The 23,874-nt window shown below is 32.6% G+C and overlaps 1 protein-coding gene across 4 annotated transcripts in view; it reads left to right on the top strand.

Moving 5' to 3' along the window:
• RPS6KA6 (ribosomal protein S6 kinase A6) overlaps positions 1-23,399 on the top strand; it is a 128,218-nt gene extending 104,819 nt beyond the window's left edge. For 2 of the 4 annotated variants that reach the window (XM_072955839.1, XM_072955841.1), the window contains 3 exons: positions 13,449-13,589; positions 15,252-15,373; positions 23,102-23,399. In XM_072955839.1, coding sequence (XP_072811940.1) covers positions 13,449-13,589; positions 15,252-15,373; positions 23,102-23,141 — 303 coding nt within the window. In that variant the 3' untranslated portion in view covers positions 23,142-23,399. Of the gene's footprint in view, positions 1-13,448; positions 13,590-15,251; positions 15,442-23,101 lie in introns of those variants that run through there. The other 2 variants (XM_006218540.4, XM_031671561.2) reach the window with 1 other exon arrangement.
• The last annotated feature ends 475 nt before the right edge of the window (positions 23,400-23,874 follow it).

Here is a 23,874-nt window from a genome sequence, read left to right as displayed (position 1 = left end):
CTATACTTTTGGGCTAGACCATTGATTTTTTTTTAGCTGAAGTATAATTGATATACAATAAAGTGTACATATTAAAAGTATATAATTTAATGTATGGCATATTTACACACCAATGAAAATACGTTATGGCATATTTACACACCAATCAAAACCATCACCAAAATCAAGATAACAAACATATGTATCACCCCTAAAATTTTCTCTTTCTAATCCTTCCCTCTTGCCCCATATCCCCAACTCACAATCCCCCAATCCTCATTCCCTGACAGCCTCAGACCTATTGTCTGATACTACAAGTTAGTTTACATTCTTCTAGGCATGTTTATAAATGACATCATACAAGTATATATTCTTTTTTGTCCCTTTCTCTTATAATTATTTTGAGATTCATCCATGTTGTTGGAGTGTATCAATAGTTTGTTGCTTTACATTACTGAATAATATCCATTATGTGGATATCCCACGGTTTTTCCATGTACCTGTTGATAGACATTTGGGTTAGTGGTAGTTTTGTGATATTACCAGTAAAGCTGCAGTGCATATCCTTGTGGAAGTGTTTGTATGGATGTATACCTTTCATTTTTTATATAAATACTCAGGAACAAAATGATTAGGCCATAAAGTAACCACCAAACTGTTTTTTAGAGAGCCTATGTCATTTTACATTTCCAACAGCAATGTATGAGAGTTTTAGTTCTTGGATATCCTTGCCAATACTTGATATGATCATTCTTTTAAAATTTTAGCTATTTTTAAGGTATGTAATAGTATCTCATATTATTTTTAATTTACACTTCCCTAATAACTAGTGATGTTGAGCATTTTTCATGTACTTACTTGCCATCTATCTTCTTTGAATTATCTATCGAAATCTTTTGTCCCTCTTTTATTTTGGTCGTTTTTCTTATTATTGAATTTTAAGAGTTCCTGACATATTCTAGATGCAAGTTCTATAGCAGAGCTATGCCTTGCAAACATTTTCTCTCAATCTATAAATTGTCTTTTAATTCTCTTAAGTGTCTTTTGAAGGGCAGAAGTTTCTAATGTTGATAAAGGCCTGTGTTTCATTTTTTTCCTATGTATCATGTTTTTGGTGTTATAGCTAAGAAATCTTTGCCTTACCTCAAACTTCAAATGTTTTCCCCAGTGCTTTTTATTGGAAGTTTTATAGTTTTAGGTTTTACCTTTAGATCTATGATCCATTTTGATTCAATATTTGTAAATAGTAAAATATATGGTTCACATTAAATTTTCCATACAGATACCCAATTGTTCCAGCACCATTGGTTGAAAATGCAATAGTTTCTGTATTGAATTACATTATCTTGATCAAAAATCAGCTGCCCAGATATTCATGGTTCTACTTCTGTACTTTCTATTTTTTTTTCATTAACCTACTTGTCTTACTCCATTACCTCACTGCCTTCATTACTATTTTTTTATAATTAAGTTTTGAAATAAGGTACTACTGGTCTTCCAACTATTTTCTTCTTATTCAGAGTTGTTTTGAACTGAGTCCTTTACATCTTCTTATGAATTTTAGACCTTTCAGTCTCTACCAAAAAAGGCTGTTAGGATTTTGATTGAGATGAGTTTGGGTCTTCAAATCAGTTGGGGGAGAATTGACATTTTAACAACATTGAGTCTTCTGATCCATGAACACAGTTACCACTATCCAATTAGTTAGATCTTTAATTTCAGCAGTGTTTTATAGTTTTCAGTGTACAGGTCTTGCACGTCTTTTATTATATATTTTACCTAAGTATTTCCTGTTTTTCTTGCTATTGTAAATGACATTGTTTTTTTTAATTTTTTAAAATTGTATTTTATTGAGTTATAGTCAGTTTACAATGTTGTGTCAATTTCCAGTGTTGAGTACAATTTTTCAGTTATATATGAACATACATATTTTCATTGTCGCATTATTTTTCATTGTGAGCTACCACAAAATCTTATATATATTTCCCTGTGCTATACAGTATAATCTTGTTTATCTATTCTATATATACCTGCCAGTATCTACCAATTTCGAACTCCCAGTCTATCCCTTCCCACCCCCCACCCACTTGGCAACCACAAGTTTGTATTCTATGTTTGTGGGTCTGTTTCTGTTTTGTATTTATGTTCATGTGGCTTTTTCTTTTTCTTTTTTTTTTTTTTTAGATTTCACATATGAGCGATCTCATATGGTATTTTTCTTTCTCTTTCTGGCTTACTTCACTTAGAATGACATTCTCCAGGGACATCCATATTGCTGCTAATGGCATTATTTTATTATTTTTATGGCTGAATAGTATTCTATTGTAGAAATATACCACATCTTCTTTATCAGTCATCTGTCGATGGATATTTAGGCTGTCTCCATGTCTTTGCTATTGTAAACAGTGCTGCTATGAACATTGGGGTGCAGCTGTCTTTTTGAAGTAGGGTTCCTTCTGGATATATGCCCAAGAGTGGGATTCCTGGGTCATATGGTAAGTCTATTCTTAGTCTTTTGAGGAATTTCCATACTGGCATTGTTTTTTATTTTCATGTTCCATTTTTTTTGCTGCTAGTATGTAGAAATACACTTGTGTTTTATATTGATCTTGTATACTACAAATTTGATAAAATCACATTAATTCTAGTAGCTTTTTTTGTAATTTCATCAGTTTTTCAATATAGACAATCATGTTATTTGTGAATAAAAGCAGTTTTAATTCTTTCTCATATGGATATGTTTGTTTATTTTCAATGGCTAGAACTTGCAGTATAGTGTTACAGAAGTGAAGAGGATGGACATTTTTGTTTTGTTCCTGATGTTGAGGGAAATCTTTTTTTTTAACCACTGAGAATGATGGTTCACTGTGGTTTTAAATGGATGCTTTTGATTAGGTTAAGGAGATTCCATTCTGTTCCCAGTTTGATGAACATTTTTGTTTGGAGTGGGTATTGGATTTTGTCGAATACTGTTTCTGTATCTATTGAGATAAATCACATGATTTTTTGTTTGTTATATGCAGAATTACTTTGATTTTCAGTTGTTAAACCTATCTTGTATTCCCAGGATAAACAACACTTGTTCATGACATATTATCCTTTTTATGCATGCATATAACTGAATTTGATTTCCTAATTTTTGGTTACAATTTTTACATTTATGTTCATGACAGATTTGGATTTGTAGTGTTCTAGTAATATCTATCTGATTTTGGTATCAGGGTAATACTGGCCTCATTACATGAGTTCTGAAACATTACCTCTTCAGTTTTCTGGAAGAATTATTTAGAATTGGAATTGCTTCTTAAATGTTCGTTCTGTTGACCTTGAAAAACCAGAAGAGCCAGTTATTTTAAAGCAAAATGAGTTTATTTGGGGAATAGGAGAGAATTGCACTTTGGGACAAGCAAGCTAGGGTGACCTATAGGCAAGTCCTGAAGGAGAAGGGCTTGCTTTTATAGGTAAAGTAGGAAATTGGGGAGGGCTGTGGTGATTGTTTATTGGCTGCAGGTGGTGGGCAGTTTGTTGTTGCTGGGTCAGAAGTAAATGTTCTTTCTTCTTGCTGGGGTCTGTAAGCTGAGGTGAGTGACACATGAAAGCTCCCCCTTTAGGGCTTCCTGACTCCATTTTAAATGAGATTTCCTTTATTTATTTTTACACTTACAATTCACCAGTGAATCTATTTGGGCTTGGAGCTTTCTTCATTGGAGGTTTTTAACTATAAATACAAAATATTTAACACCTAAATGGCTATTTAGGTAGTGTCTCCTTGAGTAAGCATTGGCATTCTTTTTCTTTCAAGGAAATTGTTCATTATTGAATATAATGTCATAAATTTTTTTTCATAAAACCTCCTTACTAATCTGTTATGATACCTACTTTCATATTTCAACCATAATTATGGATTGATCTATTTCTCTTTGCAGATATATCAGTTTTTGCTTCATGTATTTTGAAGATCTGTTTTTAGGTACATAAATTGTTTATAAAGTTGACCTCTTGACTCGCTGTCCCCCTTATCATTATGAAATGACCTTCTTTCTCTTTATTAATTTTCCCCATTGTTGTTGAAACATATTTTCGCTCAATATAAAATTCTAGATTTTCACTTTTCTGTTTTTGTTTTTTGAATCTCCCAATTTTATTGAAATATAATTGACATTCAGCACTGTATGAGTTTAAGGTGTCCAGCATAATCATTTGACTTATGTACATCATGAAATGATTATCATGAGTTTAATGAATATCTATCATCTCATATTGATACAAAATTAAAGCAATAGAAAAAATGTTTTTCCTTGTGATGAGAATTCTTAGAATTTATTCTATTAACAACTTTCATGTATAATATACAGTGGTTTTAATTATATTTATCACATTGTACATTATATCCCTAGTACTTACAACTAGAAGTTTGTATTTTTTGGCTACTTCATCCAATTCTATTTCCCCTACACCTCACCTCTGGTAACCACAAACCTGATCTCTTTTTCTATGAATTTGTTTTTGAAATATAATTGACCTACAACACTATGTTAGTTCCTCTTACACAACATTAGTGATTCAATATTTCTATACATTTCAAACTGATCACCATGATAAGTATAGTTATGATATATCACCAAAGGTCTTAACATAGTAATTGACTACATTCCCCACACTTTATATTTCATACCTGTGACTCATTTATGTCACAACTGAAAGTTGATACCTCTTAATCTCCTTTACCTGTTTCTTTTTTCACCATACCCCCACCTCCCCTGTGGCAAAACCTGTGTGTTCTTTGTATCTATAACACTATTTATTTATTTATTGGATTTTTTAAATTGAAGTATAGTTAATTTACAATGTTATGTTAGTTTCAGGTGTACAGCAAAGTGATGGTTACACATACATACATATTTTTCAGATTCTTTTCCATTATAGGTTATTACAAGATATTGAACTTAGTTTCCTGTGCTGTACAGTAGGTCTTTGTTGTTTGTTTTATGTACAATAGTGTGTATATGTTAATCCCAAACTCCTAATTTATCCCTCCACCTTCCCCATTTTCCTGTTTGGCAATCATAAGTTTGTTTTCTATGTCTCTGAGTCTATTTCTGTTTTGTATATAAGTTCATTTGTATTTTTTTAGATTGTATGTATAAGTGATTTCATATGATACTTGTCTTTCTCTGTCTGACTTACTTCACTTAATAATGATCATCTCTAGGTCCACCCATGTTGTTGCAAATGACATTATTTCATTCTCTTTTATGGCTGAGTAATATTCCATTGTATGTGTATCTGCATCTTCTTTATGCAGTCATCTGTCGATGGATATTTAGGTTGGTTCCATGTCTTGGCTATTGTAGATAGTGCTGCTATGAACATTGAAGTGCATTTATCTTTTTTGAATTAGAGTTTGCTCCAGATACTTGCCCAGGAGTGGGATTGCAGGATTATATGATACTGCAGACATTGTTTATGTTTTGTTATGTGTGTTCATTTGTTTTGTTTTTTAGATTCTACATATGTGATATCATGTGGTATTTGATTTTCTCTTATTTCATTTAGCATGATAACTTCTAGATTCACTCATGTTCTCACAAATGGCAAGATTTCATTTTTAATGATTTATTAATAGTCTATTGTGTGTGTATATACATATTATATATTATGTATATTATATATGTATTATATATATATATATATACACACACACACCCCCACATCTATATCCATTTGTCTATTGATGGGCATATAGGTTGTTTTCATATCTTGACTATTGTAAAAATTGCTGCATTGAACATTGGAGCGCATATGCCTTTTTGAATTAGTATTTTTGTTTTCTTCAGGTAAATACCTAGAAGTGAAATTGCTGGATCATATGGTAGTTCTATTTTTAGTTTTTTGAGGAACCTCCATTCTGTTTTCCCTTGTGGTTGTACCAATTTACAATCCCACCAACAGTGCATGAGAGTCCACTTTTCTCCATATTCTCACCAACACTTTTTGTTGTCTTTCTGATAATAGCCATTCTGACAGATGTGAGGTGGTATCTTATTGTGGTTTAGATTTTCATTTCCTTGATGATTAGTGGTGTTGAGCATCTTTTCATTGTTCTGTTGGCCATATGTAGATCTTCTTTGAAAAAGTGTCTATTCAAGTCCTCTGTCCATTTCTTAATCAGGTTGTTTGTTTTTTTAGTGTTGAATTGTATGAGTTCTTTGTGTACTCTGGATATTAATCCCTTATCACTCATATTATTTGCAAATATCTTCTTCCATTCTTCCTTTTCATTTTCTTGATAGTTTCCTTTGTTGTGCAAAAGCTTTTTAGTTTGTTGTTGTCCCATTTGTTTATTTTTGCTTTTGTTTCCATTTACTGAGGAGACATTCAAAAAATATTGCTATGTCTGATGGCAAAGAGTGTACTGCTTATGTTTTCTCTTAGGAGTTTTATGGTTTCAGGTCTTAATTCTGTAATCCATTTTTAGTTTATTTTTGTCTGTGGTGTGAGAAAGTAGTCCAGTATGATTCTTTTGCATGTATTTTTTAGTTTTATCAACATCTTTTATTGAAGAAGCTGTCTTTTTCCCATTGTATTTTCTTGTTTCCTTTGTTGGAGATTAATTGACCATGTGTGCATTAGTTTATTTCTGGGCCCTATTCTTTTCTATGATCTATGTGTTTGTTTTTGTGCCAGTACCATACTTTTTTGATTGCTGTAGGTTTGTAGCATAATTTGACCTCAGGGAGCATGATATCAACAGATTTATTCTTTTTTCTCAAGATTGCTTTGGCAATTTGGGGTCTTTTTCTGGTTCCATACAAATTCTAGGATTATTTGTTCTAGTTCTTTGAAAAAATCAAGGGTTTTTTGATAGGGATTGCATTGAATCTGTAGATTACTTTGGGTAGTATGGACACTTTAACAATATTAATTCTTCCAATCCAATCAAATGGGATAACTTTCCATTTCTTTGTATCATCTTCAGCTTCCTTCATCAGTGTTTTACAGTTTTCAAAGTGTAGGTCTTTCACCTCCTTGGTTAAGTTTATTTTTAGGTATCTTATTCTTTTTGATTTGAGTTTAAATGGGATTGTGTTCTTGCTTTCTCTTTCGGATAGATCATTATTAATGTATAGAAAATCAACATATTTCTGTATATAAATCTTACATTCTGCAACTTTACTGAATTCATTTATTCTAAATGCTTTTTGGTGGAGATATGAGTTTTCTCTATATAGTGTCATGTCATCTGCAAATAGTGACAATTTTACTTATTTCCTTACAGTTTGGATAACTTTTATTTCTTTTCCTTGTCTGATTGCTTTGGCTAAGACTTCCAATACTATGCTAAATAGACGTGGTGAGAATTGGCATCTTTGTCTCATTCCTGATTTTAGAGGAAAAGCTTTTAGATTTCACCATTGATGTTAGCTATGGATTTGTCATAAGTGGCTTTTATTATGTTGAAGTATATTCCCTCTGTGCCAACTTTGTTTAGATTTTTTTTATCATAAAAGAATGTTGAATTTTGTTGGAAACTTCTGCATCTGTTGGGGTGATCATATGATTTTTATCCTTCACTTTGTTAATGTGGTGTATCACATTGATTAATTTGTAGATATTGAACCATCCTCTACATCTCTGGGATAAATCCCACTTCACCATGTTACATGTTCCTTTTAATGTATTGTTCAGTTCAGTTTGCTGACATTTTATTGAGGGTTCTTACATCTGTGTTCATCATTGATCTTGGCCTGTAATTTTCTTTTTTTGTGGTGTCTTTGTCTGGTTTTGGTTTCAGGGTCATGCTGGCCTTGCAAAATGGGTTCAGAAGTATTATTTCCTCTTTAGTTTTCTAGAATTTGAGAAGGATGAGTGTTAACTCTTCTTTAAATGTTTGATAGAGTTCGTCAGTGAAGCCATTTATCCTGGACTTTTGTTTGTTGAGAATTTTTTAATTAATGATTCAATTTTATTATTGGTATTTAGTCTGTTTGCATTTTATATTTCTTCCTATTTCAGTCTTGGGAGATTATAAATTTCTAGGAATTTATCCATTTCTTCCAGATTGTCCATTTATTGGACAATGATTGTAGCAATAACTTATGATACTTTGCATTTCTATGCTATTAGTTATAACTTCTCCTCTCTCATTTCTGATTTTATTGATTTGGGCCCTTTCTCTTTTTCTCTCAGTGAGTCTGGCTAAAGGTTTGTCAATTTAGTTTATGTTTTCGGAGAATGAGCTCTTAGTTTCAGTGTTTTTTTTTCCTATTGTGTTTTTAATCTCCTTCATTTATTTCTGTTCTGATCTTTATTATGTCTTTTCTCCTATTTACTTTGAGTTTTGTTTTTCCTTCTTTCTCTAGTTCCATTAAGTTTAAGGTTAGATTGTTTCCAATTGTTCTTGCTTGCTGAGGTAGGGTTGTATCACTATATACTTCCCTCTAATAAATGCTTTTGCTGTGGCCCATAGATTGCAGATCTTTGTGTTTTTGTTTCCATTTGACTCAAGTTATTTTTTGACTTGTTTGATTTCTTTGGTGATCCACTGGTTGTTTTGTGCATATTATTTAGACTCCACAGCTGTGTTTTTCTGCAGCTTTATTTTCTTGTTCTAGTTTTCTAGTCTCATGCCATTGTTGGAAAATATGCTTGATGATTTCAATTTTCTTAAATTTATTGAGGCTTATTTTGTGGCCAGCATGTGATTTATCCTTGGAGAATATTCCATGTGCCCTTGAAAAGTATGTGTGTTTTGTTGTTTTTGGACCAGATGTTCTGTATATTTCTGTTATTTCCATCTGGTTTAATGTGTCATTTAAGGACAGTGTTTCCTTATTGATTTTCTCTCTGGATGATCTGCCCTTTGATGTAAATGTGGTATTTGAAGTCCCCCTACTGTTACTGTGTTACTGTCAAGTTATCCTTTCATATGTATTACTATTTGCATTATATATTTAGGTGTTCCAACACTGGTTGCAAATATATTTATAATTGATACACCTTCTTGTTGGAGTGATCCCTTGATCATTATGTAATGTCCTTTTTTTTTTCCTCCTGTTACAGCCTTTGTTTTAAAGTCTATTCACCTAATGCAAGTATTGCTACCCCAGCTTTCTTTTTGTTTCCATTTGGGTGGAATACCTTTTTTATCCCCTCACATTCATTTTTTGTGTGTGTTTAGATCTGAAGTGAGTCTCTTATAGGAAGCATATAGATGGATCTTGTCTTTTTTTAGCCATTCAGCTACTGTGCCTTTTGACTGTAGTATTTCATTCATTTTCATTTAAAATAATGATTGGTAGGTATGTACTTATTGCTGTTTTGTTCATTGTTTTCTGATTGTTTTTGTCATTCTTTTTTGTTCCTTTTTTTCTTTTGTTCTTTTTTGATTTGATGACTATCATTATTGTTATGTTTGGATTCTTTTTTCGTGTGTGTTTGTGTCTTATAGGTTTTTGCTTTATGGTTACCATGATGTCATTTAACAGCATATATGATCATTTATAGTTAATTTTCTCTTAAGTTCAGACTTATCTAACAACTCTGCATTTATCACCCCTTATGTTTAATGTTTTTAATATTATATTTTACATCTTTTTTGTGTATATCGCTTAACTGTTTAATGTGAATATAGATGATTTTACTACTTTTGTCTTTTAACCTTCCTAGTAGTCTTATAGTGGTTGATCTTTACTGTATCTTTGCCTTTACCAATGAGATTTTTACTTACATAATTTTCATATTTCTAGTTTTGGTCTTGTCTTTTCTACTTAGGGAAATTCTTTTTAAGATTTCTTGGAGAGCTGCTTTAGTGGTACTGAACTCTTAGCTTTTCCTTCTCTGTAAAACTCTCTCCTTCAAAGTTAGTGATACCCTTGTCAGGTATTCTTGGTTGTATGGTTTGTCCTTTCAGCCCTTTCATTACTATATTGTGGAACTCCCTTCTGGCCTGCAGGTTCTGCTGAAAGACTTTGGGAATTACCTTGTATGTAACTAGTTGCTTTTCTCTTGCCATTTTTAAGATTCTCTATCTTTAATTTTTACCATTTTAGTTACAGTGTGGCTTGGTGTGGATCTCTTTTGGTTCATCTTATTTCGGTCTCTGCTTCCTGGACCTGGACATCCATTTCCTTTCCCAGGTAGTGGAAGTTTTCAGCCATTATTTCTTCCAATAAATTCTCTAACCCTATCTCTCTTCTCCTTATGAGACTCCTGTAATGTGAATGTTAGTACTCTTCGTATTGTCCCAGAAGTCTCTTTAAAACTATCCTCATTTCTTAAATTCTTCTTTTCCTGTTCAGCTTGAGTGATTTCCACTATTCTGTCTTTCAATTCATTGATCCATTTCTCTTTATCATGTCATCTGCTCGATTCTGTCTAGTGTTTTTCTCTTTTTTTAAAATTTCATTTATTGTATTATTCAGCTCTGTTTGGTTCCTCCTTATGTTTTGTAACTCTTTATTAAACTTCTCACTGTGTTCATCCATTCTTCTCCCAAGTTCATTGAGCATTATTATGGTCATTACCTTGAAGTCTTTATTGGGTAGGTTGCTCTCCTTTACTTCGTTTAGTTCTTCTAAGGTGTTGTCTTGTTCCTTCATTAGGAACATATTCCTCTGTCTCCTCATTTTCCCCAGTTCTCTGTGTTTATTTCTATATAGTAAGTAGATCAGTTGTTTCCTGATCTTGGAGAAGTGGCCTTGTATAGGAGCCATCCTATGGGGCCCATCAGCTTACTCCACTCAAGTCACCAGAGGTATATGTCCTACTGGTACCCCATGTGTGTGCTGTGTGGGTCCTTCTGTTGTGGTGGAGCCAACTACTATGGGCACACTGATAGGCAGCACTGACCCCAACCCAGCTGGCTGCCAGGCCCTGCATTGTGTGGTGGCTGCTGGCTCTGTGTTGGGCAGAGCTGGGTCCTGGCATGGCTGGTTGCCCAGCCTGAGTAGTCCCAGCGCTGGTGCTGGCCTGCTAGTGGGACAGGACCAGAAGCCAGGGTGGCAATCTGCAAGGCTTGGGGGAACCTAGGGCTGGTACCCCACCATTGGTGGGTGGGGTTGTATCCCAGGGCAGCTTGGTGCATATACCTGTGGGTTTGTTATTTTTATCTTTGTTTCACTATATGTAACATGCCTTTTTTTCTTTTTTATAGTTACTTTTAAAATTTTCTCTGTCTTAGGTTTTGAGCAATTTGGTTTGATGTGCTTTGATGTAATTTTCTTTATTTCTTATACTTGGGGTTCATTGAGTTCTTAGATCTGTGGGTTCATAGTTCCCATAAAATTTGTAAATTTTAGAGGCATTATTTCTTCAAATATTCTTTTCTTCTCTTTCCTCTTTTTTTCTGGGACTCCAGTTGCACTTCTGTATGTCACTTGAAGTTGTCCCATAGCTCATTCATGCTCTGCTCTTTGCTTGTTTGTTTTACACTCTTTTTTTTTTGATGTATCTATTGCTATGCCTTCACCAGTCTTTTTACCTGCCATATTAAATTTGCCATCAATCCTATTTGATTTATTTTGTTGTCTCACATTTTAGTTTTCATCTCTGTAAGTTTTATTTGTGTCTTTTTTATATCTTCTCTGTCTCTACTTAACTTTTGAGTATATGTGTCAGTTGTCGGTCAATTTTGATTGATTGATTTTTCCTTTTCATTATGCATTGTATTTTCCTTCTCCTTAGTATGCCTGGTAATTTTTGATAAAAAGCTTGACATAGTGAATTTTACCCTGGTGAGTGCTGGATGCTTTTGTATTCCTATTCTTGAGCTTTTTTTCTGGGCCACAATTAAGTTAGGGGAAACAATTTGTTACTTTTGGGTCTTCCTTTTAAGATTTTTTAGACAGGAGCAAAACTGTTTAATCTAGGGTTACTCATTACTCAGGCAGGTTTCTTTCAATTCCTCCACCAAATACTCTGTGAATATAATGTTTTCCAGTATAGCTGGTGGGAACAGGCAGTATTCTTCACCCCATGAACTCCGATTTCCCTCTAATCCTTTCATATGGTTCATTCTTCCCGTGACCTTTGTTATTTTTTTCACCATATAGTGGTTTGTCAGTGATCTGCTGAGCACTTGAAGGAGACCCCATACAGATCTCTGTAGTTCTCTCTCTGCTCCTCACACATCTTTGTTAGTTTTTCCTGCTAACTCTGTCTGCCTTGGTCTCCCCTGACTCTCAGTTCTGTCTCCTTAACTCAAGAAATCTGCCTGGGTTTTCTTTACCTGTGCAGCATCCTGAAAACTCTCTTAAGGTTCTAGGCTGGGGCAATCATAGGACTTACTTGATTTGTTTCCTATCTTTTAGGGATTACTTTCCTTCATTGCCTAATATCTGCTCTCTTGAAAACTCTTGTTTTCTATATTTTATTTTATCTTTTCCTTTGGAGGGGCTTGATTTCAAACAAGTGAGTGAATCCAGTCCCTGGTTTTACATTTTAGCCAGAGACAGAAATCCTTGGACTGTTGAACTTTTATCACTTTTATGATTATCATTTATGTCTGTTTTATTGAAGTAATTCACTGTTATATTCTTTTAAATTTTTAAATTTGTTTCTATGCATATGTTCTTTTTCCAATAGACTTTTTAGATTTGTTGTTCTACTCTTCTACATAGTTTCAACCAGTTACACTATTCTTCAAATTCTGATGTTGCTATGTAGAGTCTTTAGTTTCTCACTGCTTCTGCTATTGATAAAAAGTTCACAAATGATATATTTCTATTTTAGAAGATGCTTGTTAAGGAAAGTTTAATTTTCCTTTCTATAAAAGATGCTTGGTAGAGATAGTTTATTTAAAATTGTTACATCATTTAATAGATTTAAAGTTGTGTTTTACTATGAAGTTATATTACATTTACAAGTTTTTATTACAACATAGAGAAAATAAGCATATTCACATTTACTCTGATGAAAAACTTACAGTGTTCTGACCACTGCTATGCTAACCATCAGCTGCTAATCTTGGACTTATGTTTTGCATTCTTTAGTATTTTATACAGTAAACCACCAGTTACTGAGTATATTAACAACATGAGACCCCCCCATGTTGTATCTATATACAGATACTCTTATAATTTGGGATCCAGATTACCAGCAAAGATCAGTAATTACTTTCTCCTCTTGACAATTTAGCACATTCCAGTGTAACTCCTGCTACTTTACATTTCCCTCCTCTCTCACTAACCACTTACCAGTCCACAGATTTGGTATCCCTGACTTTAGAATGATAAGTAAGAATTTATCTATTGTACTTATATATAGAGAAATCTGTTTCAAGATTCTCTTTTAACAGTTAACTGCAGTGTATAGGTTTTGTTTTCCCTAATGGTAGGTCATATAAAACAGATTGCAAAGATATTGATGCTTTCATATTTTCAGAAAACGTGAAATGGTATATTTTACTAAACCTTTCATGTTATGTAGTTTCATATATGTATATATATATTTTTTTCATTTTAATTTAGGACTTGCTTTCTCATATGCTACATATGGACCCACATCAGCGGTACACTACAGAACAAGTATTAAAACACTCGTGGATAACCCACAGAGATCAATTGCCAAATGATCAGCCAAATAGAAATGATACATCACATGTTGTTAAGGTAAAACAAACATACTTTTATGCACCTTCTAAATACTCGATACCTAATAAAGCCATTGCATGCCGTTCACTGATGACACATATAATTACCTTAAAATATCTTTATTTTTTAAAGGTATCTTAATAGATTTTTTGTTTTGGTTTGTTTTTTTAAATAACAACCATGGAATCCTCTTAACCTTCTTTACCTACTGCCTTACTAATGATAAAGAAAAATTTCTTGATTGTATTTGACTTGCTTTTAAAAGACACTGGGACTTGAAGCAGTCTAAGTGCAAGTTTCATATAGAAACAAAAGATTACTGTTGGTTCCTATGTATTTGGTGAAAGTTTCCATATGTATAGACATTGAACTTAGATTTTATTTATTTTGTATTTTTCATTGAAGTATAATCAGTTTACAATTTTGTATTAATTTTTGGTGTACAGCATAGTGATTCAGATATATATATATATATATATATATATATATATATATATATATATATATTCCTTTTCATATTCTTTTTTATTATAGGCTATTACAAGATATTGAATATAGTTCCCTGTACTGTACCCTAGGACCTTGTCATTTATCTGTTTTATATATAGTAGTGTGTATCTGCAAATCCCAAACTCCCAATTTATCCCTCCAGCACCCACATTCCCCACTGGTAACCATAAGTTTGTTTTCAAACCTAGATTTTAAATTTTAGTGTTTTATACATTTATCTGTTGATGGACTAAGGTGTTTCCATATCTTGGCTATTGTGAATAACGCTGCAATGAACATGGGAGTGCAAATATCTCTGAGGATAAAGTAATTGTGGTGTGTATGTGTGTGTACGTATATATATATATATATATGGAATCCTATATGTATAATGTACATATATATGAAATATATATAATAGAATATTATTCAGCTTTTTAAAAGGAGGAGATCCTGCCATTTGCAACAACACAGATGAGCCCATAAGACATTATGCTAAGTGAGATAATCTAGACACAGAAAGAAAAAAAACCACATTATCTCTCTTATATATGAAATCTAAAGAAATCAAATGTGTAGCAGAGAGTAGCACAGTGGTTACTAGGAGCAGGGAGGATGGGAAAATGGGGAGATGTTGGTCAAGGCATAGAAAGTTATATTTATGTAGGATGAATAAGTCTAGAGAGTCTAATGTGAAGCCTGATGACTATAGTTAATAACACTATATTGAATACTGAAAATTTGCTAAGAGTAGATTTTAGGTGTTCTCATCACACACAAAAGTGAGAAGTATGTGTGAGGACAAATTGTTAATTAGCTTGACTGTAGTAATCATTTTACTATGTATATCAAAATAACATGTTGTATGACTTAAATATATACAATTCCTATTAAAAATTAAAATTAAAAATAGTTAAAAGCAAAGTAGATGAGTTATGAAAGACTGATAAAAATAATAATTTTAGTGTTTAAAAATTTGTGAGAAACATAATTATTGAAATAAAAATATACTAGTAATCAGGTGTTAATTAATCAAGGGAGCATCAATACACAGATAAGGATTCTCAGTTATTTTCCTGGGGGGAAAAAGTTGCATTCTGGTTAAACCTCTTGTGATATTCTGTGGAAGTTTTTTTTTTTTTTAACCTCCAGAGATTGTTATTCAATTTGTGATATTTCTCATTGTTTTAGGGAGCAGTGGTTGCCACATACTCTGCTCTGACTTGCAAGACCTTTCAACCAGTCCTAGAGCCTGTTGCTGCTTCAAGCTTAGCTCAGCGACGGAGCATGAAAAAACGAACATCAACTGGCCTGTAAGATTTTCAGTGTTCTTCAGGCAAACTGGATGAAGAGAAAATTAAATGTGTAGCTTTTTGTCTAATCTTATATCAAAGGCATTGTTTTGTGCTACATTACTTGAATATTCTGTTTAAGCTTCCTTTTTTTAGGGGGAGTGAGGTAAAAAACATATGCAGGTCCACAATATTCATACTATGTTGTTTTTCAGCAGTGTCCACTTGTTTATTTAAGTATATAATTGGTGTCTACAAGGTCCTAACAATTCTTCTGCACACTAACTTCTTCCTTTCAAATAAAGTTACTTTAATAGTTTTTCTGGTTTTGTAAAATAATGGTTTGCGGAATCATTACCAAGAATCAAGATGCAAATGTAATAGTATAATTCCAAGCAGTGTCGGTATTTTTTAACATTAGATTCTGAAAGGATAGATTTTTTTAATAAGAAAAACAAAAATGTGTTGTAGAAGCTTGTTATTGTGTACAACCAAAGTTCTCCATTCATTTGACTCTGTAATTACTAAAATGTAAACAGTAGTTTGGTGCCACAGCAAAAATCATTTGTGCTAATATGTGAACTCCTGTTATGGTTGGTGCCAAAGTTTTACAGAAGAATTAAATCACAGATAATGTGTTCATACAAACCTATATATTATCCATAAGTGGCCTCATCTAGAAATAAAGGTTTCCATAAGGCTTCTGTAAATGTTACATCTAATGGAATTGTAGTACAAGTGAAGAATTTTTTAGCCAAAGGCTTTATATTAGTGTTGTAATCTACTAAATAGGTCATAGTTAAGCCTTTGAAAATAAAGTACATGGTGTTGGCACTTCCTTGGCGTTATGTAAGCTGACTTTCAAGTTAACCAATTGGATTTAATCATCATCTGTCCCGTTTATAATGAACTACACTGTTGTTTTTTAGACTTCATGTGCTTTGAATTACAGTGTAGCATATTAATCTAATTTGAATCCTTTGGTCATATAGTTGAAATTTTACTGTAGTGGACTTGTGGGCTTAGCACACATAATATAATTGTAACACATTTCGGTTAACTTTGGACAATGATACATAATAGTAATACTTCCATAAGATAAAGTGTCCTTTTAAATAGGCGGTAATATTAATGATCTACATAAAATTTGAACACATTTTAAAATCTTATTCATTGAAAAAAAGATCTGGCCAAATTGGTCCTATTATTAAATTTTATGATTCAGAACCACTGCATAGTATGTATTGTTTTATCTAAATTATGGAATTTTTGGGAATCTTTTTGTGTTATTGAAGAAAATACCATTACTACTAACTACTACTGCTGCTGCTACTGCTACTGCTACTGACAGAAAGAATTCATGAATGTAAACTGGAGGATATTACACTTTTGTTTAGTGAATATAAGCGATCTACTTGTGTGTGCTTTATACACTGTTGTGTATTTTATTTTGCTTAATTCAGAGAGAGAGGTGATTAGTGAGTGCTGAAGTATACAGTTTAGGGAAAGAGACTTGTAACTTGCATATATAATAAAAGAAACTATACATAATTCTCTTTATAATGTAAGTGATATATATTCCATGCACAAAGATCTGTTTCTTGTGTGTGATGTATAAAAGTATGTATCCTTATTTTGAGGTGTCTTTTTGCAATAAGTGAAAGACATTAAAAACATCTAATGTTACATGGAAAACATTACTTAGAAGTGTAACTGGGATCATAACTTCTGGATTTTTATGCCCCAGTCTGGCTTTTTATTTTCTCATTTTGCTTTATTACTAGAAGTACTTGCATGTGACAATTTATGTCCTTACATTCTGACTTATTCCCATCTTGTCATTATCTTGTTTGTGCTGTTATGTCTTCTTATCAGAATTGGTATGACAAAGTCAGAGGTATGATTTTGGTCTTCAGCTTTTCAGAACAAAGATACTATTTCCATCTATGCTTTTGTATTAATAGAATTAGAGTAAGTGCAGTTGGAAAATGAAAAATGATCACAAAATAACTTTCAGTTTTTCCATAATCAGTAGTTTTTAAAAGTAGATGATCTTAATTTCTCAATGATTTTTCTTTGAAAGGTTATGTCATACAGTCCTTTCATGAAAGGAACATTATCAGAACTAAGTAATGAACAGCATGATTCTGTATCACTCAAGTGAGGATTGACAATGTGGAAAAGACACATATATGCTAGTGGATTTTCCCAATAATTGTGTGAGAGTTTTCTTCTGGAAAATTCAAATATGGTAGCTTAACAACAGTAATAGGGGGCAACCTATTATAAGGGAAAGCTTGATATTACACCTTCATTCTGTAGAACGAACCCAGGTACAGATGCCTAATCATGTCCATTTTGGCTGAAACTAATTTAGAACAACAAATCAGAAATGAATGAGACAATTTTTGATGGGGGTTCTATAAATGCCTAACCAGTAAAAACAAATCCTTTCTATGAGACTTTACAATACTGTAGTTTCTGATGGATTTGTGAACACTTATTTTGCATTGTTTTTCTTTTTAATTGATGGTTCTTGGTAGTATTTAATGATAGCACAGTTTGGGGTTATTATTGTTCTGGAGAGGAGAGGATATTGTATCTTTTTTCCTCAAAGGGAAAACACCAGGTTTGCCCAGATAGACAGAACTATCTCTTGTCCTAAAGCACATATTATCATGAATAAACTCAGGAAACCATTTGTAAGAAAATTTAAGTGTAGTGCTTGTGTTGGTGATTTTGTGGGAAACAATAATGGTTTTAATTCTTTTATGAAAATCAAACTTTAGCCTATTTTCTTAGATTCATGAATGCCTAACCATTGATTTTTGTAATGTATTGCCATTGGTAATTAAACATAGTCAAATATTTTGATAGCACCTCTAGTTAGCCCAAAGGGATTTCATATGTATAGGCAACTCAAATCTTGATGTTTGTAATGTCTTCTCTTTGAAACATCATGTTAAAATAATAGTACTTCCCGCAGAAACTTATTTATACTGATTGAATAGTATTTTCCTGACAGTAAGAGGCCCTTCATTTATGAAGAAGGAAAAGAACCACTTACTTTGGCATTAAGATCAACTAAAAAGCTTACGCTTTAAACTAGGCAAAGTATGTCTTTGGTATTCTCTACATTCTCTTTCTCCTGGCTTTCCAGCTCCCACATGCTATCCTACTTGAGTACTTCACAGAGGACTCCATGATTAAAGCTTCCTCCAGAAGGAGTCTGTGCTCCAAAAGAACCTCCCACCCTTCTCCTTCCCTGAATCAGAACTTCATTCTTTCAGAGCAGCTATTTTCAGCAAAAAAAAAAAAGGCAAAAGGAAAGCTATCTCAAATTAATTCACATTTTTCTGTCAGTGGCGAATAGATAATTGGCATTTTTCAAAGAAGATGTCCATTAATCAGATGAGTTTCTAGTTGCTGCATTTTCAGGCAGTCTAAACAGGTGAGAATAATTTTAAGTTCAGTTATTCTCAGGGAAGATATTTTGGGCAAGAAATTTATACAGTGTGCCCTAGGATCAGATTATCAGAAAAATGTGTTGTTTTTTCTTTTTTTGCACAGCTTCCTTGCTACTTCTCAATCTACATTTTCTTTTAAAAACTTCCAAGCTTTTTAATCAGAATGAACTTCACAGTGAACTTCTGTGACAGAATGGTGTGGAGGGAGGAAGTTGTTGTTAAGCCCATATTTATCTGGTATTCTTGTTTATCATAGTACATAGTGCATATAACATAAGGAATCTCCCTGGCCTCAGCCCCTATTCCTATTTTATTGATAGAGAAACAAGAGCACAGAAAAATTGAATGCAAACCATCAGTGTAGTCAAAGTCTCCAGATCCTTTGTCTAGATTTCAGAACACAGAGAGCCTGTTTATCAGAATGTGATTTCTTAACAAGAATGCAAGCCATATTAAGTATAGATTGGTCAACTACAATTAAACTCCTTTAGAACAATTTCTTACATTTCAAAACTCATTCAGGTATTTTTGGCATGTATCTCAAAATGAATGATTACTGAAATTAACAGAAAATTTCAGTACTGTGCTATCTGCCTTCCTATGCAAGAATGTAGTGTCATTGATAGTGATTATTTGTAAACATATTATACTCATGGATGCACTGTTTCTTGTTTTAGTCATACAGTATAGTGAAGGCCATATAATTTGAATGAAATGATAATGCTTGATCATCTAATATTCAGTTTGGTTGCTAATACTTGAAAGTATAGTAAGCCCTAAGTTATAGGCATAAGTTTCTTTGAAATATGAAGAAAAACACAAAGGAAATAATTTTTAAATTACAGAAATTCAAGATTGCTTACTTACGTAATAACCCACAAATTATGTACCTTTTAGTTTATTGACCAACAAGAAATCTTAGCTAAATGCTTAGGAATATATATATATATATATATATATATATATATATATACACACATATGTGTATATATATATATATACACACACACATATATATATATGTGATTTGCTCTTATATATATATATATGATTGCCACATTATTGCTTTATATTCACATTTCTAAACCTTGTACAATGGAGCTTCTTTGGATGACTATTTTGCTTTCATTCTATTTGTCTAATTACATGAACTAATTTACTCTTCAGAAGATATCTATGATATCTATTAAGCATCTAATTTTATGTGGGACAGTTCTAGAGAATGTGTTAAGTCCTTTAGTTTCTTAATAAATTGTCATAATGTGACCAATTAGATTTATTTGCTTTTTTTCTTTCTTATCAACTAATACTGCGCAGGTGTCACATTTGAGTTCTCTTTTCATATTCAGTCTCTCTGAAATTGATAAGACTTATAGCAAAAAAATGTGTTTTTTTTAGTATGATAAAATTCTTAACATCACGAAAGCAGTCGAGCAACAAACGACCATTTTTAAAGTTATATAAGAAACTTTATCTAAATATCCAAATGGCAGCATGGTTTGGAAATGAGAATTTATTTTACATTAAATTCCACAGTACAAAAAAGGAGAATGTGGTTTTTCTGTGTTTGATTTTTTTTTGAAACAGTAAGTAGTGTTGGAAGTTATGAGTTACATAGGGTTTATGCAAGGAGAGCATAGTTTTCTAAAGCCACATTGAAAAAAAAGAAAAAGCCTTGCCAACACCTCTGAAACACTTTGGGATTCCTAAACTTATTTTCTGGTATAGAAAATATATTTGCTGACTTTTTTTGCACTTCTCAAGACAGAAACAGCATTAAGTAGAAGTTGTGTGTAAATTTGATTCATATGTACTTTAAAACTTAAAAGCTACAATTGAAAGAAAAGGTCCCCAATAGTCAGATAACTGTATTGTCTTTTTCTGACTACATTATGAAGTTTATGCCATCATTTATTATATAATTATTTTTTAAAGCACTGTTCCTTTCAACATTAAAGATTTCATTGTACAACATTTTTCATGTAAGATCAAATCCAGTAGTGCATTCTACAATGTTTTTGTCCCTCATAGTGCTGCTAAAGAAATGGCTGTCATTTTGAATTTATAACATGCCAAAGATGACATCGAAATTTTATTTATTTTTGTTCTTGTTTAAACTCTGTGGGCAACACTTATCAAGAATCATGTTAAATTACTGGCATTCTCTGGGTATTAAATAAAAAGGCTGCAACTTTCTAACATTTTATATTTGACCTTGCTTGATCATTTATGGATATAAAATTATGTCTACTTTTATAAACACATACATCTACTTTTCATATTTCATTGAAAGTTTCTACAGATTGTTCAGGTGCCAGTTGTAAAAGTGTTTCAAAAGACAATTTGTTTATGCATATACCTTGATATTTCCTGAACTGTAATATTTTCTCACTTTAGGATCACTCTTCTAATGTTCTTATAAGGCAAGGAAGTCAGGAAAATGAAGAGCTTAAAATATTTTTAGGACTTATCAGGAGAATGTATTTGCCTTTAAGTTAAGATGATAACTTAACCTTTTTTGCAGTAAAGACAAATGAAAATCTTAATCTTTAAGTAATGGAAAATTTATTTTAAGCTTAGAATCAATTAGAATAATAGAAATTCTACCCCCAAAAAAGCAATCATACATTTATAGGCCATGTTAGGTGATAGCAGCTATGCATACACATATAGAAATTTAATTTCATATGAGGTTCAGAAATACATCTGGAACCCGGCAATTAGAATCTCCATGTACCTCTTCTGTTTTTCTCAACTTCTTATATAGGATAGACCTTAGTGCAACTTTGGAAAGTCTGCAAAAATTGCTTTCCCACCAGCCACCTCATTTTCATCTCTCTTCTGCTTTTTCTTCTTTTATATTCCACATCTCCCCAAACCCTTAGTAAAATATCTGATCATTATTTATACATCATAATACTTAAACAAGTCTTCCACTAAAGTATTACTTCATTCTGCATTTGCCTTTTAAACATTAGCTACCGAGATAAGGAATGCATTTTTGTTGAGTGGGGCCCTCAAATAATTTAGTCCTACCAGGCTAAACCTGATTTAATCTTCTTAGGTTGTCTTAGAGGGTAGGGTGAGGGGTAAAAGAAGCAGACCACAATTTACTTCTGTTATGATTCCACCAGTTCCTTCCTCTTTATTTGGAGAAATAGATTGAAAATGTTGGGGACCTATTTTTGAAATTAGAATTTATGTTCTTTTTACTGCTGGCTTTTTTTTTTTACTTTTTTTTATTGACTTATAGTCATTTTACAATGTTGCGTCAAATTCCAGCGTAGAGCACAATTTTTCAGTTATACATGAACATATGTATATTCATTGTCATATTTTTTTCGCTGTGAACTACCACAAGATCTTGTATATATTTCCCTGTGCTATACAGTATAATCTTGTTTATCTATTCTGCATATGCCTGTCAGTATCTACAAATTTTGAAATCCCAGTCTGTACTACTGGCTTTTTCCTGAATTAGAACCTACTCCATTCAAGCCTACAACAGCCTCTCTTCCTTTATCTCTCTTTCGTCATCCCTGTGCCTCACCTCATTACGTAAGCACAGGTTAGGAGCCAAGCGTGACCTTTCTCTTTCCTTCTGCTTCAAGACTCTCAGGTACATTTGTTATATTTTCTGTACATAGATATTTTAGATTTTCTTTTAGTATTTTTAAGTAAGCTACTGTATTTGACTTCTGATTATTCGGATTCTGACAAAAATACATTATCTTTGTTAATAGATGCATTTTTTACTTAACAGATGTATATTGTGTTCTTGTGCCAGACACTAATTTTATCCATCCTTCTTCTAAAAGAGATTCAAGGTTATTTATAGTAACAGACATGTATGTAGTAAGGCTGTTAAAATTGAAACACAAAAACAAAACTGTGAAAAATTATAAGAAAAGCATGCTGAAAGCCACGGCTAACAGATAATATAATTGAGCATTAAATTTAGCTGTGAGCTTCTTGTCAGGAAAGACAAGAAGAGAAATGCAGCAGATTATATAATTATGTGACAAGAAGCATGCCAATTCTGCAAGAGATACATTTTTGCTGATGCTAAAGTTTTAAAAGCATTTAACATAAGATAATCTTTTACATGAGGCATTGAACTAAATAATGTCTTTAATCGTGGTATTGCAGCAAATCCATTAGGAACCTTTTTAGTTTCAAGTGTTAATACCTAACTCAAACTGACTTAAACAAACAAAGGGGATTTGTTAATTGGATTCATGTCTTAGGCAATATCATGAGGATATTTTTCTCCATCTTTCAGATCTATTTTCAGTGCTGGCCCATGCTCAGACTCTACATGATGGCAGGATGGCAGCAACAGGTCCAAAGCCTACCTCCTCTCTCATGTTTAGCTCCTGGGACTAGAGGCAACTCAGAGAGAAAATACTTGAACAGGAAATGGGAAGAGGAGTGATCCCTCTAATGGAAATGTATGTAACCATAATAAGGTCAAATTGATGCAGCATAGCAAATCATGTCCGCTGTTCTCCTTTTGGCTACCCAATATCCCTCCCATATACACACTTTTTTAAAATGCCTGTGTCTACATAAAATGCACATACCACTCTTCCCCAAAAAGAATACATAAATTCTCATTCACTTAAGTAATACACTTTCTAGACCATGAACTCCAGGTGATGTGCAGGTAGGAGTGCTGGTTGACTTATGACTAAGTTTTGTTGTTGCTCTTTAGTGTGGTTATGTTTTTCATTTGAGATTCATTTGGGTTTATTTGTTTTAAATTCAATTCAGCTTTAGCCCCCTCTTCCCATTCTTATCATCTAAGAACTTATTTGAAATGCAGATTTGAACTCTTACTTCAGACCTACTGAATCAAAAACTCTGGAGCTGGGACCTGACAATTGGTGGTTTAACAAGATAATCCTTTAGGCAATCTGATACATGCTCAAGTTTGAGAACCACTGGTTTAGGGTTGAATAAGCACAGGATTTTATCTGTGAAGCCTGGGAACTCTGATTTTATGGCACTTTTAAAAGTTTAGCATACTTTCAGTTATTTTCATTTGCTGAACAC

Source organism: Vicugna pacos, chromosome X (genome assembly GCF_048564905.1).
Source record: "Vicugna pacos chromosome X, VicPac4, whole genome shotgun sequence".
NCBI lineage: Eukaryota > Metazoa > Chordata > Mammalia > Artiodactyla > Camelidae > Vicugna > Vicugna pacos.
Note: the sequence above shows the minus strand (reverse complement) of the source record. Positions and strands in the feature narration are given on the sequence as shown.